We start from the raw sequence: 17,620 nt of genomic DNA, 5'->3' as shown, positions 1-17,620 counted from the left end.
CCCCCCCCCCCCCCCCCCCCCCCCCCCCCCCCCCCCCCCCCCCCCCCCCCCCCCGCAAGACCAGAGTCAATGCAGGTGCAGAGACACTGAGCTTGAACCTGAGAAGAAAAAAAAACGGTAAACCCTTGGTGAGAATATCTGCAATTTGTTCTCTGGTGGATAAAAATCTGACCTCCAAGGACTTGGCTGCAACTAGTTCTCTGACATAGTGAAATGCTATTTCAATGTGCTGCATTCTGGTATGGAAAATGGGATTTGCTGTTAAGTAAGTAGCACCCATATTATCACACCAAAGCACTGGTCTTGTGGTACACTGAAATTGCAGTTCAGAGAGGAGAGATTGAACCTAAACAATTTCTGAATTGGCATCAGCTAGAGCCATATATTCTGCCTCTATACTAGATCTATACTAGAACACCAGGATATTAAGTTAGGTCCAAAAAATATGGCCATGCCACTGGTAGATCTTCTGTCAAATGTATCTCTATCCCAATCAGCATCAGAGTATGCTTGTAGTTGTAGAGAAGAATACTTCCTAAACTGCATACCAAAAGATAAGGTACCCTGGAGATATCTTAGAATTCTCTTCACAGCACACCAATGAGCTTCTGTAGGAGCATGCATATACTGACAAGCTTTGTTAACTGCAAAATATTTGATAAGAGCTCCTCTATCAGTCATCTTATTTTCGCAGGTGATTGTCTAATTTTTTACAAAGCCTCTATCAAGCATAGTAAAAGTCTGCTAGAAATCCTAAAAACTTATGGTAAAACCTCGGGCCAAATAACAAACTTTTTCAAATAGGGGATTTTTTTTTCTCCCCAAAGTTAGTAATTGCTTTGGTAAAAAGATCATCTCCATTCCCAAGGTCAAGAAAATCTCCTTGGAACATAAGTACCTAGGAGCTCCCCTTTTACCAAAAAATCAAAAATTGCTTGTTGTGATAGTGTTTTAGACAAAATGGAGGGAGACTTACAGGCCGGAAAAGAAGTGTCTTATCTGCCAAGAAAAACACCCTAGCAAAAACCATTCTTGAATCCATTCTGATTTACATTATGTCCACTTTCATTCTTCCAAAAGCCATTACCAAGAAAGCTGACGGCATTATAAGAGACTTTTGGTTGACGGCATTATAAGAGACTTTTGGTTGGGGAAAATGCGTGGCAAATAGGGTTTCTGCATTAAGGCTTGGAAAATGGTTGTAATGGCATAAAATGAATTTTTCCCTCGTAACCAAAAATGGCTGGAGACTCTTTTCACAACCAAACTCCATGGGCTAGAAGTATGAAGCCTAGGTATTTCCCCTTCTCAAATCATTTTCACTTCTTCTGTTATTCTAATGCCTCTTGGGTTCGGAAAGGTGTTCGTAAAGGGCTCATGATTCTCAAAAAGCATCGTACTTGGGAAGTGGGGGATGGAAAAAGTATTAGCATTTGGAAGAATATATGGTTTGAGTATCAATCTGAGCCTCTAAATCCAGACAAATTGGAGTTTTCCTAGTGGCTCATTTTCTTACTGGAGAATTCTGGAATATTCAGCTTCTTAACCCTTTCTTGAATCCCACTCAAATTAGGAGTGTTCTTAGAATCTCTCCTAATACTAGTTGGTCTGATACCTTGAGATGAAATCACTCAGATCAGGGTGTTTTCACTCCTAAATCCATGTATCAGGTTATGGATAACAAAGATCTTCAACCTATTGATAAAACGGCGACAAAAATCTGGAACACCAAATCGATTCCCAGAATTCAACACTTCGCCTAGAAATTATACTCCAACTTACTCCCATTTAGTAGTCACCTCTCTAAATTCATCTCCCATGTCGATCTCATCTGTAAAACTTGGCACAGCATCCGTTTCTCATCAGACTTGCTCTAGCAGGTGTGAATCATGGTTCTACACTAATCAAACTGGCACTCCCCTATGTGACTGGCCTGAAATCTGCTCTATCATATCTTGGTTCGTCTGGAAAGCCAGATGCGACTGGATATTCCAAGATATTCCAAGAAATTACCCCTAATCCCTCGCATACTGGTACCCAAATCCTTAACCATCTTCAAGCAAACTCTAACAACCCCCATAGCATCCCTCAAAACTATGGCCCCGGTAATCCCAAAACCACAATCTGTTGAACCGAAACTAGTTTACTTTTGTTTTTAATACTCACTATGACAGTATTACTGAACTCACGGGTATCGGCTCTATAATTTATGATCAAAGAGGGAGAACAATTGGTAAAAGAAGCACTGTCAGAGCTCTTAGCAAAGAGGAAGGGGGACTGCATAGCGGCAACTCAGACACTTGAATGGGCTTCTTTTCTCAACTGCAAGGAGTTTAACTTACTGGGAAACAACTCCAAGATCTGCAAGGTTTCAGAAGAACTACTAATTGGAGGAGAAACCTAGCTCTGGACAATCTTTTGAGTTTATTTCATAGTTTCAGTAATGTTTCGTGTAAGGATTTACATTCCAAAAAACACCGTGACTTAGCCTACTTGGCAAATAGAGGAAGACCAATTCAGGATCCGATCATGGATGGCTGCTTCCCTATCTAGTCTGTAATGTTTTTCCTTTATCAGAAATAACCAGGGGGAAATGCAAGTGCTTTTTGTTTCGCTATTATTGAAGAAGAAAAAAAAAAGTGGAAATAAAAAGGAGATGATGGGAAAAAATTTCCCTACGGGAACGTCACCGAGTGGATTTATCTCTTTCCTTTATCACTGGAAACGCACGTGCTGACCACCTGCAACGCTGAATCAAAGTTGGCTGCACATTAGTCTTTTCTAATTACAAATAACATTAATCAGACTTGAATCAAAATGAACATCCAGAGAGAAACAAGAGAAACCAGAATAGATTGTCGGCTTGATCCACAAAGGGCGTGGACATGGCCGAATTTAATTCATCTGATTATTCATATCCCAGAAAAGTTTAAATGCAGACAGATGAAATAACTTCTGTATGGCAGGCACACATGTTCGAACCGCAACAATGAACTAAGTGCAAAAGAGTGAGAAACTAACTGTGAATCATCTTAACCTATATCATTTTCCACCGCCGCCACTGTCTGTATAATACTTCTGCAGCTAAGCTAAGAGGCAGAGGCTGGAATTACTTGTATTCAAACTATTATGTTTCCGGTCCTTAGGTTGGAAAGGTATACACTCTTACAAGGCTGAAGAGTTCTATAAACAGCCCAAGTTTTTAAGTTTGTCCTCCACAAGCTCAATGCACGGGTATAAGTTGCTCATAACAGGAAGGAAGGAACAATTTATCTCAATTTCAAACTGACTGGAACCCTCTTTGCTTTCCTCCACCATTCCTGATACTAGGGTTCGAAGAGGTAGAAGCCACTCTGAGTAAACTTTCCGCAAGCTACTTTCTGACAGCACCTCAATATAGCTTGTTTCTTCTGAAAACCAATTACATGTATAATCAGCGAACAATCATTAGAAAAGGATGAAAACTACGGGTTTCGATTTGAAAACCTTGGAGATTCAACTGGTCGATCCCAATAGGTTATTACACTAAATCAAGAATAAACTTCGAAGATTGTTTAGGTTCTGGCTCCGTTACTCATGTATGCGTTCCAGGATGAACAGTAGTGTTTCCGGCTTAAGTCATTCTTGGCTATTTCTAAGAATGTTAAGAAAGTACTAATAAAGGTCTCAAACTATTCCAAAATGCAGGTGAATAGAATCGAGCAAAAATACTAACTATTTTTCCAACTCAGTTACAGGCATGTGGAGCACAAACCAAATTGTTTTTGTAGTTTCTAACCCAGTTACACCATAACAAACTACTAATCCCTTGTGTGACCATGTTGGTAGCTAATCAATCCCTTGCATGACTATGTGGACATTTGCTCTTGCAGTATATAAATTAGAAACGCAGGTAAGCACAGGATATCTGCATGTTAACCTGCTATGTGTATTTGTAAAATAAGAGGATGAGTGTTCAAAATAAATAGGAGAGGTTGAGTAACTAGGCAACAACATTTTAAAAGAATATGACATCTCATTTACCTTTTGATGCAATCATCAGAAGAAATCTGTACACAGTGAGAGCAGCTGAGACCTGCAGATATTGTGAATTTCAGATATTACATACAAAATGCAAATCTAATCCATTCATGCAATTCTCTGCTAGGACTAGCAAACTGACAGTAAAGCATAAAAGTTGTTCTCAACATAACCGCATTTGACTTATATTTTATTTTCTATGTCAACATTCTGGTCGGAGAAGAACACTGCAACGACGTCTTAACTTTAGGAAATCAAGAATAAAAAGAGACGCCTAAGCTGTCGCATGTTGAGAGAGATTTTCTTTCCTTGTGAGTAGTCAAGGTCAGTCAGCATCCATTTTGAGCTGTACCCTCTATACTAAAACAGATTGAGACAAACACCTACCCTAACAAGGCCACACAGCTTCCTTTACACACACAACTCCAATCAGTTAAAAAGCATGCCCAAATATAAAATAAAAAGAAAGTAAGAAAATAAAGACGAACATATACCGCATCGTTCTGCTCAGGAAGGGATGGAGGCCCTCCCTTTGGAGGTCTTAAGACCAACTCCAACAATTCAAGGACATTAAAGTTCCAAAAAGGAAATTTAAGGTGTTTTTTTTCTGCTTCTCTCACTAATTGATAATCTTCGTATACCATCTCTTTAACAAGACCCAGAAGAAGTCCAATCTGCATAAATTAGATCCACGGTTCAAATATGCAACTGCAATGCAGCCATAACATAAATGTGCCAAGAGGAAAAAAGGCTGACCATGGAAGGGGCGTTGGTGTTGAGTATGATCAGAGCCTTTATGATGTCAAACCTTTGATCACTGGGAATATCAGCAAGTACCTTGTCACGTTATTGTATAGCGAACAAATTAAAATCCATGGCAAAGAAAATAGACAACAGGGGCATGGGAAAAAAACTGCCTAGATAACAGAGACTTGGCAAGTCCTTAAGAACAACAATGTCAGGTCATAATACATAGTATTCACACAGTAGCTTGTTAGAGTGGCATTTGACTTTGAGAAGGTTTCTTTCTCTGAATCCAGTTTCGGAGAAATTTAAGAACAACCAGCGTCTGGGTTATGGGGGACACACAGCGAATGAGGAAAAAAGTTTTCTCCAACCAATCACTCACATGTATAAAAAAGCGACAGACTTGAAAGTGCAACTACGGGACCATGGAATGTACACTGCTAATATTCCTTCAGTAAAGAGACAAAAAAATTATTACAATTAAAAATCAAGAGAGAGCCTATCCATAGAAAAGGTTTCTTTCTCTGAATACAGCTTCGGAGAAATTTAAGAACAACCAGCTTCTGGGTTATGGGGGACACAAGGAAAAAAGTCTTCTCCAATCAATCAATCACATGTATAAAAAAGCGACAGACTTGAAAGTGCAACTACGGGTAGCAACCTAGGCAAAACAAGACCATGGAATGTACACTGCTAATATTCCTTCAGTAAAGAAACAAAACAATTATTACAATTAAAAATCAAGAGAGAGCCTATCCATAGAGTGACTTGGTAGGTGTCACTCTGCTAGCTGCATCAGATTTTGTATTTAACACAAAAAAAGAAAGTCTGTCCTCTCTAGCTTCAAGAAAGATGGGTAGGACAAAACATGGCAGCTGAAAACTTCAAGGCTTGACAAGCAGTTAACACAATAGTGAAAAGAACTCATCCACAAAACACGCATTATAATTAATACAGAACATATCCAAACAGCAATCTTTGTAGACGACAAAACATAATCAGTTAAATTTACAAAACTCACCATTTTAAAAGCAGAAAAGGCTTTATTCCGTACCAGTGCTCCTGAGGTAAATATGATGACTCTCTGGATAGCCTGAAAGGGTTTGACTGTTAGAGAATCATTTGGACACTAGATAGGACTTGCGCAGAAAGTTCTTTCTGCTCGAGGTATAATCATGAAGTTTTCTAGTTGCAAACTTGCAATGGTGTTTGGAACAAGACTATTTCACTGGGAGAAAACAATTTTCTTTATAAGTGGTTCAACGTGATGCATAAGGGCAATTTTGTTCTATGAATTTATTTGCTGCAATAACTTGTCAATGATAGAGTGAAAGACAAAACAAGAAGGCAAGAGAAAGAACAAGAATTACAAAACCGTCCAGTACCTGTAGAGCAGCCAAAAGACTGGGAGTGTAGGAAGAACATTCTTCCTCTTCGTCGTTACATATTTCAGAGGCTTTTCCATTGAAAATACTCAATAAGAACTCGATCGCATGGTTCTTTACTTCGCATGGCTGATCAGTTGATGAGAGCAGATACTTTAGCATGCCTACAGCTTGCCACCTCTTGGTTCTGCTACTCTGAAGCTTATGCTTGATAACAGACAGATCCTCTTCAGCAGCTGTCCCAACCTCATCAGATATATGGGCCCAAATGACTGTAAATACGTAAATTTGAAAAGAAGAATAAAGAATGGATCAAGACGCTTTGAAGGAGAAAACTGCAGCAGAAGAACGAGGCAACTACAGAAGAGAAGTAATTGCACTGTAAAAACCTGAAATAGATGCTCCTTGCTTGATGAGGGGGAAAGATTTCATATAATTGTCATCATCCTCTAAAAAGATTTTTATGAAGTCAAAAAGGAATCTATATACATATATACAATTAGTAGATATATAACAGAGATGTTAGTTAGATAGTTTATGCATTAATACTACCTCCACAAACGATGCTGGTAACATTTACGAGAACAGATCCAGTTATAAGACCAATATATGGAAAACCACATAAAGGAAGGAAACGTGACAGTTGTACAACCAATGAAATGCAGTTTAATTCTACACCAGCCAGAATATGTGAAATTGCCTGCACATTATGAGAGAAAGCAGACCTCAGAGTTATAAATCACTCAGAGGTAAAAGAAAAACGGTAAACAATTAAATGTACAGCCTAGGAAAACTTTTGACAACGTTTAGCATGGTATAGTACAAACCATCATCTCCAGGACAAATAAGCCAAGCAGAGATTTGAGCTTCTCTTTATCTTTGGCCTCCTACAACATTAATAAGAACACCGACAGATAGCATGTTAACAGGATATAATACTGGCATACGACCTGTATTAACAACTAAAATTTGCAAGTGTCACAAACCATCTGTTGGGAAACTTCTTGCATTGAGGTGGCAATGTTTAACACTCTGGCAAACAACTCCTCAAATTGACCATCTTTTTCATTATCAGACTCAGCAACCACAGATTTTAGAACATTGAGGACCACGGGCAGTGCCACTTTTATCTGCTCAAATTTGCGCCTTTCAATGCGACGAAATACTGAGGGAAACAGCAGTAGATATAAAAATTGAAAATTACTAACAGTATTCAAGCTTTTGAAAGCATAGTAGTATTCTATGCTTCTAAAGAAAAAATTAAAAGTTTGCTGTGTGTAGATGAAAGAATGCCAACACAGCATTAAAAGTTTCCTTCTTTTAAACATGATGAGTAGTCTTAATGTTTCCATTGAGGCTGATGTTATATAGTTCCTTGCTTAAATGTTTTTAAAATCGAATCTCTCTTGGCTGGCATTTTAACTTTCAGGTCATCACCCTAACCAAGAATTTTGTAACATTCAAACAAATCAAACTAACACCATCACCCATCTTAGCTGTTCGATTTTGGTTAAGTTTTTTAAATGAAAACACATGGACAAGTGCAAAAAGAAAATAAAGCAATTGGAGATACTCCATTTAACTGAAGTAGAAGAAACATGATTCAGAACACGAAACAGAAAAACACTAACTTCATATGAAGTTTGAAACTATCGCGTCATCTCCTCTATGATTCTAAATTAAAGATGAGATGTAAATTAGGGGGGAAAATAAAAAGTGAAACAAAATATCTACCAGGTTGTTGCATAGTAAATCTTTGTGCATAAGGCATGATTTAAGACATAATCCAAACCATATGATTTTCAATTTTGTCAAAGATACCTCTTGCAAGATGAGACGTAAATTAGGGGGAAAAGAAAAACGTGAAACAAAATATCTGCCAGGTTGTTGCATAGTAAATCTTTGTGCATAAGGCATGATTTAAGACATAATCCAAACCATATGATTTTCAATTTTGTCAAAGATACCTCTTGCAAGCCCACTCAAAAGAGGAGTGAAATAAACAGGTTCCTGGAACACCTTACAATGGGAGTCTAGTGCCTGGTTCAATTAGAATGCAATATCATCAGAGAACAAAGATGACGGGATGCATGAAAAAGAAGACTAACATGAGAGCTACAATAAAGCTAAGACGGGCAAGCTTTAGATGCATCACTGGTGCACAAACAAAAAATATAACCTAATAGTCAGTAACTTTTTTATTCTGAATCCTTTAGGCTTCGGAATCAGATCAAAATATATACATATAAAACAGCAAACTTGCTTTTCATATGAATGATGAGGAGAGATTTTGAGTACCCTAAAGAGAAGTGTAATAAGAAACTTCACTAGGGGTCCAATTAGAATGCCATGCGATCATTATACAGTAGAGAGAGGATAGTGTATATAAATGACTAACACAAAAATACAATCATCAGCAAATAAACCAAGAACTTTTTAGCGGGTTTATCCAAGAAAATTGGCTTTAGTTCATAATACATCACTGGTGCACAAGGATTAACAATCTGCACCAGGTAAAATATCATCAGATATCAGAGACTAATATCCAGAGCTTGAAAAGTGAAAAACAAAAGAGATAAATAACATCTAGTCACCTAGATGAAGGGCATACGTCAACGAATCAGTGGGACCATGCAAACAATAACAAGCATCCTGTAGATACAAATATGATTATTAACTACACACTTTTAGAAAAATACGGAGAGTGGAATTATCCCAGGATCCACAATTTCATCTTGGGAACGGAGCAGGGAACATGTAAAGAATTAGTCAAATTGTGTTGCATTTAGCTATCGATTGAGATTTTAAAATAAATTTACCCTGAGTACCTTTAAATTTTACATTAAAGATAAGAGGATGGCAATCTACTTAATCTACCTCAAGAAATCAACAGATCAAAGTTGATCTTCTTGTGACAAATTATATATTGATGCAGGCCCTTGAATATAGGAGGGGCGAGCACTAGGACACGAGACAACAATTTAACTATTTCTCACTATGTTACTTGTCGTTTAGTCATCTGAAAGAAGAAAGCATGTGGATTTGCAAACACTATACATACTCAAGTTCACTGGGGAATAGGAAGTTTCTGGATATACAGTAAGCTCACATCAAACTCTAGCTGAATGATAAAACAAAAACTAGATTGTATAGCTTTCAGTCTATGCAGCAACTAATTTTAAATACTTGCATAATTACGTAACCCTTTACTTTGATACCATCTGATTCTTCCTGATTCAAAGATAATGTTATCTAAGTAGATAATCAGTGATATTGGTATTGTGGCCTGCATTATTCTCTCGTACATATAACTATTTCAGACTCATGAGTAGGTCAAGAGCGAAGGTGCTGACAACAAACGAAGCAGTTTTTTTGTTAAAAATGATGTCCCAAACATCCGATTATATCAAGCTTTGAAAAGCAATTCTGCATGGTACATGAAAAAGAGTAGAAAAAACCATAGAAAAATGCGATATTAATGTATATCACAGTATACTTTCTATTTTGAACAACTGAACATATGCAATTTGAAAACAAAATTCAGCTTCATTATATATGTATCACCCTTATGTTGCTGTTACTAATTTCTCAATTTTCACCATAACGTGGCAATGTATTCTCTAAAAGTCATTAACGGCTTTACTCCGAAATGTTACATAAAAGAACAGACAACATGCCCAATTAGATTAATGACAGCTAGCTGCACTCGCGTTGCACATTATTTGGATTGTAGGAGCAAAGCTGCAAGTAGTTTCCTTATACTCAGACATTAGAACATATATGAGGCATGTATGATGATATAACCCCAGATCTTAGAATCCTAATTCTAGGCTAATAAATGCTTGAATCCCACAAAATATGTGCAGCAAGGACAGTTCACATTCTAGAATGCGATGTGCCGATCTTGTCCAACACTAGCGGACACCTCAGCAGGTGAGTGGACGGCTAGGTGTGGGCAAATACTGTGGGTACTACTAGCATATAACCGCCCGGATTATGATGTGGTCGGGCCAACGTGGTGAGATATAAAGACAAAACTTCTGCGACTAATTGACACATGCATCTACTGTGATGTCCATGTTTTGGCTATTATACAACTGAACATGCAGTGTCCAACAACGAACCATGTTCCCATAATTTTGGTATAAGCTTATTGCACTCGAAGTCTTTAAATTCAAGACCCCAACAAAGATTTAAGCAGAGAAGTAATGAGTGAACCAGCAAGAAGGGCCATAATTACCTCGCATAGAATCGCAAGCATATCACGAGGATTAGAAGTCAATACTATGTGATTGGTAACACTTTCCACCATTTCTCTACACTTATCTGAAATGAACGCAAACTGTGCAACCACCTCTGGAAGCTCAAAAGAAAGTGCATCGAGGACTGTCTGCCATAGCAGAAAAATAAATTCCGTCACGTAGTGCAAAACTCAACAGCACTCAAATTGTTTATATCTACCCTGTTTGCACTGTTACGCTGAGATTGTACATGCTGAGCCCACTATGCTACACTATTTCTGATATTTAGCCCTTCTTTTACCCATCTTCGGTAGTGTAAATAAACTGGGTATGAGTAACATGTGTATTGGCTAATTTTATAAAAAGGTTAGCTATGTTTTTGTTACCTCATCCAAAGAAGGCGAAGAAATACAAAGATTGAGCTCTGTGAGAACCAAAAGTGTGTTTTCCTTGAAAGATTCATTCTCCGGATCGGATACAACATCGTCCAAAATATAATTAAGAAATCCAACAACATTCGCAACTGATTTAGGGATATCTCCGGTTTCAGCGAGGATCTGTAAATTAGATTAATAAAAAAACAAGTGAGAAAATCAAAAGAAACATAATTAAGTCGAGAGAACAGGTTCCTTCTTACTTTGGAGCAATTAGTTAGGGTTTCATGAAGGCGAAGAACGAGAGGATGATGGGCAGAAGAGATGGAAGAATCACACATCTTTTCAGCTTTCATTGTTGCTTAAAGTTACAGTCTTCTTCTTAGTATAAAGGAAGTTTCCCGCTCTCAAATCCTGGAAGTGTTAGAAACTTCAGATACCTGCGAGTCGAAGAGGATTCTACCACAAGAATGATGCGGATCCTAGGGCGACAACCAGTTTGACTAAGGGGTCCTAGATTATTGTTCGTCCAGATAGTCCAACTCTTGATTTTTCTACCGGCTTTAGCGGGTGCACAACGGTCGGTTCGGATCGGTGTTCGTAGGTCGGTTATTTTCTTTGTAACACCAATTAAGAATAAGTTTTTAGTTCGGGTCGGTTGTAAACCGGCCCATCCATGGTCGGATCGGTATGAATCGATTTCCGGTTTACCGATAATAACTAGAATCATAAGGTTCAGTTCAGTAACAATGGAATTTCATCCTTCTTCTCTTAAATTCAATCAAAGCTTGTAAATCTTTGATAATTTATTCAAATCATGCCAAAAGTAAGATTGATAAACAGGGATCATCTTTCGTTCGTACAAGCAATATCATCATACCATTCATCGACATGCATGTAATCAAACAAATAATTAATTTCATTCTCTGTGTATCACCAACAATAATTGATTAAATACTCCCTCTGTACTTGTTATAAAGGCGGAGAAGTAAAAAAATGTAGTCTCTATATATAGGCGGAAATCGGTTTCCAATATCATTTTTTCCCAGTATACCCTTATTTAAGCCTATATGTATCAGTAAAATCATTTATTGCTAACACTCATTCCCTAGGTTAATTAGGGATCAAAACATTCCATCCTTATGATTTTTTCGTTCAAAATTTTTGATCATAAATATGATAAGCATAAAACTAGGGAGAGGAAGGAAAACGAGGAGAAACCGTGAATCTTTTTCTTCTCGTAGCTACTCCTACATTTAAGTTTTTTAGTGGGACTTAAATTCCTTAATTAGGTAACTAGTTGAACATAAATTTTTTAATAGGATATTCATTAATTAACCGGGATAGTAAATATGGGTATATCAGGTATAATTAGGAAAATGTAGGAAACCGAAAATTTTCTTATTTGGCGAGATTTGTATTTCTCCGCCTTTATAATAGAGACAGAGGGAATAGATTACAATCAACATCTTTTCACTCACAAAGCAGCGTGAGAGAGAAATCTACCCAATCAGAGATAATAATTGACCAGAACACAAAATCAAACAAAAAAAACGAAATCAAACTAAACCCCACTAATAAGAGTACCTTAATTAATGAAAATCAATCAAAGAAAATCCAAATCAAACTAAAACTCATTAATAAGAACACCTCAACTAAATAAAATACCAATCAGAACATCTAAACCAAGCTAAACCGACTAATAGCAGTACCTTAATTAAAGAAAATAAATCAACAAAATTGTCCCTTCTCTGTATAATAACATTAAAATTTTCAGTTGACAAAATAGATGGAAGAAGGTTGAGGATGAGATAATAATAGAGTTTTGATTTCTGCCAGAGAAGAGGAAAATGAACGAAGAGGGTGTAAAACACTAGAAGATGACTGAGTATTAGGTAAAGTATTTATGTATAAGGTATTAGGGTTTTTGCCATTGAATATTTGATCGGTCGGTTGTGGGAACAGTCGGTCGGTATTTGCGTACAACCGAGATTCACCGTAAATAGGTCGGTTTTATATGACAACTACCGCACATGGTTGTTAGCAACATCGGGTTCGGGTTGGTTCGGTGGATTTTTGGACGGTTCAGACGGTTTGAGCGGTTTGGACGGGTCCATGTGCATCCCTAAGTGGCTTATGGAAGATACAGTAAAACCTTGTATAAGAATATCCTAGGGACCAAAAAAAAATATTCTTATAGGGAGGTATTCTTATATGGAAGTTTAAAGGAAATTTTTCATATATGTACTAGGTATCACCCGGGCCTTCTGGCCCGGGCTCAACCTCTCGTTTCGGTATTTTTCTGTTTATTTGTGGTTATTGTATAAGGTTTTCAAGCTTAATTCGATGACAATCAAGATGCAAGAATTGTATATTAGTTCAATTGTGTGCAATAATTCACCTTGCACACCTGCAAGTTATACTTACAAAGAGGTGAATGTTCACCGTCCTTAATATTTTCCGTCATTTTGATCATGTTTCCCTCTGTATGGGAAGGGTAAGAGCGGCGACCTATTGTTTTTTTGTTAGAATATTGCGCTTTGTGACTTCACCATCGAGTCTGTTGGAAATAATAAGTGATACTCCTAGTTGTTTAGAAACTTCATAAGCGATAGTTACATTTTGACAAAATAAGACAATTTGGGTTTAATTACAATCTAACAAAATAGGTCTATTGGTAGTGATGGTGACAGTGGCTATTAAATCTTAATTTCCTTTAGAATAACCCAATTAACCCAACCACGACTTCAAATCATGTAATTTTAGCATGTTTGAGGTACTCATATGCACATGTGATTTCACCTATGGTTGGATCCCAAACGGGAAGATTGACTGCGTCGATGGAGCTTTCGAATATGCTCAGTGATAAAGCTAATGATTTTGCCCATTTGTGTGTCTACAAACAAACAGTAAGAGTAGGATCTAGGCATTGTTGTAATAAACCAAAACAATAGGTAATTACGATCTGGGTTGTTCGGAATATAAAATAGATATTATTTTTGTTGAATCTCGTCGTTGTGTATTGATGGACACATTTTTGTGTCTAATTTGTCTCGATTTTGTATATTGTTAGAGCTCATTTTTGTACTTATTATGGTGTTTTTATCTGTGTGTATGTATTTTTGGCCAATAAACATTTTTGGAAAAATCGGCTCGAAAAGTTGTCTAAAGCACCTGGAGGAAATTATATTGGCACCCACAGATTGGATAATGGGCACCCCATGGCACCCCCAAGAGAGCTGGTATCTACACCCCTACTCTGGATAGGGGGCACCCTTTATCTTCACTAGAATTTTGGCGGAAAAAACTGAATTCAAATTCAGTTTTGCAGCGGAATTTTCAGGCGAGATTTTGCTGGAGTTTTGGTCGGATTCAATGGGCTCTTTGGATTGGATATATCCTGTTATGACTAAACAGGGCTGGTAGGTGTGATTGGATCGAATGAGTTGGGCTAAATAAGCCGGAAGAAGAAATCATAGGTGTGGAGTTTCACGGGACTGTTGAGATTTCATGAATCGGATTTGGAGTGATTCAGCTGCATATTTTTGTTGGGATGGACTTCTTAAATCATAACAGGGTTGGTGTGTATGTTTGGATCAAGTATTTTGGGATGAAAATGTTTGTTGGAGCGAAACAGAGGAGCTGGATGTTTATCGAAGTTCTGTTGATGACTATGAGGAGATTTAGTCGGAGTTTGACTTGGAGATGGATTGGAATTTAGTTGATGAGTCAAAACAGGATTGGTATGAGCTTTAGATTCGATAAAACAGTGACAAATCTTCGGTTTGAGCGAAACAGGAAAGTGAAGTTATTATCGGACTTTCTGGTTATATATATGGGAGTTGGCGAGATTCTGGAGTGATAAACTATATTTGGGACTCTATCTTACCTTATTTGAGAAGTTTACAACTCATAGAACCTCGTAGAGAAGCTTGGCAGGGAAAGAAATCTCGAGACTTGAGGTGGAGGAAAGATAAGAATAGACGAAGATTTCTTGAAGTTCAATCGACTTGTGGGCTATAAAAGGAGTTGGGATAGCTCATATAAGGGGGACGTACACTTTGGGGAAGTTTAGAACATAGCAGAGCATAAAAACACCAAGTTGCAGAGATACAGGCGAGAGGAAGAAGAAGAACACAGAACAACAGTAAGAGACAGTCGCAGAATCAGTGGCCTTTTCTTTCAAATTCAATCACTTTGTCACAATTTCTGTAACAATTATTCAGATTTTGCAACGGTTCTGTGTTAGGGTACTTTGTAACAGTGGTTCGTAACAATTATATCCGTTACAAACACGTTGTTTTATACCTTCTCTTCTTTTTAATCAACTTTTGAGCAACAAACATGTATTTTGAGCAAGTGGTTAATATGAGGAGCTAAACCCCATTTCTGAGGCGATAAAGGAAGCTATTTTTCCAAAAAAAATGGTATATTCTTATTTATTTATTTATCGCTATTATTTTTATGATTGTTTTGCCTTGAGTGAAAATTGTTTGAATGATTCTTGTTAAGCAATTGTTATTTATTTTGATAGAGCATGCTTGGACCTAGGTTTTTGATGTTCTATGCTTCGGATTTACACTTGTTATTTTGAGAATCTACTTGTTTCAATAGTTTAGAATCAAATTGAACGAAAAAATTGCATGAATATAAATATTGGATTAAATCACTTTGAACTTGGAAAATAGTGGAATCTTAGCCTCAGTGTTCTTTTAATATTGATATCATTGATTGAGTTTGCTATAATTTTTAGTGAGTTTTCTATTTTAATATTAGAATTTAAGTCTAATTAATATCCTTCGCAAGTCTGAGAATTGAACCACTTTTACCACTATCTACAAATCACATCAATTTTTGGCACCGCTGCCGGGGACTTGTATTTAGGGTTTTTAGATTTATTTTTATTTTATTTTATTTTATTTTATTTGTTCTTTTTTATGTTTTTGGGTATTTATCTTGTGTCTACAGGTTCTGGATCATAAAGAAAATTGAGCCAAAGAGTTTGGTGATTTCATAAAGACTTGGAGATAAAGACTAAAGCAAAAAGAACAGAAAAGAAGACAATTTTATTTTAGACAATTTTATTTTAGACAATTTTAGTTTAGGGTTTTTTTATTTTCTTTTAGAAAAAAAAAACTGCATTAGGGTTTATTATTTTTGTAATTTTTTGTTTCTTTTTGGACTTTTGGACTTTGGGACATTATTTTTTTTATTACCCTACGGAAGGGTACTTTAAATATAAACTGTTTGCAGAGAAGGAGGACAATTACGATATTGTCTCTGCACCTTGGGTTCGTACACTTGACATCGGAGTCAGTGACCCGAGTCGACTACAACCGATTCATCCCCCGTCTGGAACGGGAGGTAAGATTCTAAACACTCGCGATTCCCCTGTCAGCGAGTTATTGGACTCCTTCGTATGCATATATGTTGAGGACTGAATACGGACATTTATTTTTCTAGTAAAGGGCAAGGCCTGGCCATACAAGATAAGGGTTCGGATTTCATCACCGTTTTTTTCTTGCCCGCTTTAGGAACACGTAACCTACGCGAACCCAAGCCTAAAATTTTGACTAGAACGAGACCGACAGGGTAACGAGCTTAACAGGAAAGTCATTCGAAAAATATTGGTTACTCTTTTAAGCATACTTCGAAGTTCTTGACGGTTTCTATAAGTTGAATGCGTGACTGCGCCGCCTTGTAATACCGGTGAGTCCTTGGGTATCAAAGCTCCACCGAGCTTCCCTCGCCTCTATTCAACTTATTTTAACTCGGATTGATTCCAGAGGGGTTTGCTTAAATTGTAACGAATTCCCTTTCGAAGGATTAGAAGCTGGTCTAGAAACAATCTAAGTGGAGCCATCATGCTTTTTGTTTGCTAGAAATCAATAGGTTTGATTTGGTTGAGTCGGCCTTGATCTGTGTTTGCTTACCCTTCCAATTTAGAAAATTCTATTGTATGCCTGAACGTAAAAGAGACGCACTAGGTAGATTTGTTAAAGAGAAACCTAGTAGTTCGAAGCGTCTCGATTACCTTAATCTAGAAGTCCGACTTTTGAAGAGTCTGTTTTTGAACGTCCGAGGGAGAAATCCCTATTTCCGATAGCGCCAGAAATGGCAACTTTAAAGCTTTGTTGAATCCACTAGGACTACTCGTCCTTCGTGTATTAAGTTAGCTGAAACGGAGGCACCCTATGAACTGAAACCTGGGACCTTACAGATGCTCCCAATCTTTTTAGGGAAAGAAAATGAAAACCCATTACCATGTTAGGGATTTTGAGGAAATTTGTAGTACTCTAAGAATTAGAGGCTTAGATGATGATGCTTTGAAACTTAGGTTATTCCCATTTTCCCTGAAAGATAAGGCCAAGTCGTGGCTATATAGTTTGGACTCCGAGTCAATTGAGACATATGAACAACTTACATCTGCCTTTTTCAATAAGTTTTTCCCTAGGCACAAAACATCGTCTATTAGGACGCAAATATGCACATTTTCACAACAAGAGGGAGAATCTTTATATAGGTATTTGGAAAGGTTCAATGATTTATTATCCCAGTGTCCTCATCATGGTTTAGAAAAGGTTAGGCTAGTTCAGATCCTTTATGAGGGTTTAGATTATTCCACAACGACCATGGTTGAGTCTCTATGCACTGGTGGATTTGAAAACCAAACTGTTGATGCGGCGATGGAATTTTTTAATGAAATCGCCGAAAAAACCCAGCAATGGGAAAATAGTAGGGCACCCCAAAAACAATTTCTTTTAAGTAGAGGAAACGTTAATAGGGTAGAAGGAGGCTATGAATCAGATGCCAAAATTGCTGCTATAGCAAAAAGGTTAGAAGCTTAGAAGTG

The 17,620-nt window shown here is 37.3% G+C and overlaps 1 protein-coding gene and 1 pseudogene across 4 annotated transcripts; both read right to left on the bottom strand.

Moving 5' to 3' along the window:
- Window positions 1-1,524: 1,524 nt before the first annotated feature.
- LOC113306943 (aberrant root formation protein 4) lies at window positions 1,525-11,390 on the bottom strand. 4 transcript variants are annotated; one of them, XM_026555865.1, is made up of 14 exons: window positions 11,031-11,389; window positions 10,780-10,950; window positions 10,393-10,542; window positions 8,120-8,192; window positions 7,139-7,317; window positions 6,980-7,039; window positions 6,705-6,852; window positions 6,542-6,601; window positions 6,153-6,424; window positions 5,789-5,860; window positions 4,777-4,857; window positions 4,515-4,694; window positions 4,024-4,075; window positions 1,525-2,749 (listed from the first exon to the last, which is right to left on the bottom strand). In XM_026555865.1, the coding sequence occupies exons 1-14, from the start codon at window positions 11,121-11,123 to the stop codon at window positions 2,700-2,702; spliced, it is 1,641 nt and encodes a 546-aa protein (XP_026411650.1). In that variant the 5' UTR covers window positions 11,124-11,389; the 3' UTR covers window positions 1,525-2,699. The 4 variants fall into 4 exon arrangements, with proteins under 4 accessions (XP_026411650.1, XP_026411648.1, XP_026411647.1 ...); XM_026555863.1 differs by lacking the exon at window positions 1,525-2,749 and adding an exon at window positions 2,833-3,407; XM_026555862.1 differs by lacking the exon at window positions 1,525-2,749 and adding an exon at window positions 2,833-3,410 and having other exon boundaries at window positions 11,031-11,384.
- A 5,851-nt stretch (window positions 11,391-17,241) lies between these two features.
- On the bottom strand, window positions 17,242-17,341 carry LOC113307167 (annotated as a pseudogene).
- Window positions 17,342-17,620: the final 279 nt, after the last annotated feature.

This window comes from Papaver somniferum, chromosome 8, assembly GCF_003573695.1.
Source record: "Papaver somniferum cultivar HN1 chromosome 8, ASM357369v1, whole genome shotgun sequence".
In the NCBI taxonomy this organism is placed as follows: domain Eukaryota; kingdom Viridiplantae; phylum Streptophyta; class Magnoliopsida; order Ranunculales; family Papaveraceae; genus Papaver; species Papaver somniferum.
The sequence above is the reverse complement of the archived record's forward strand: the minus strand, read 5'-3'. Positions and strand labels throughout refer to the sequence as shown.

Excerpts from the sequence above, each read along its gene's own strand:
- LOC113306943 (XM_026555862.1), bottom strand. The coding sequence starts at position 11,123 with ATGAAAGCTGAAAAGATGTGTGATTCTTCCATCTCTTCTGCCCATCAT. Across the intron at positions 10,543-10,779 it reads CTTCGCCTTCTTTGGATGAG|ACAGTCCTCGATGCACTTTC; the intron begins GTAACAAAAACA and ends CTGCTATGGCAG. Across the intron at positions 6,425-6,541 it reads GCAAGGAGCATCTATTTCAG|TCATTTGGGCCCATATATCT; the intron begins GTTTTTACAGTG and ends ACGTATTTACAG.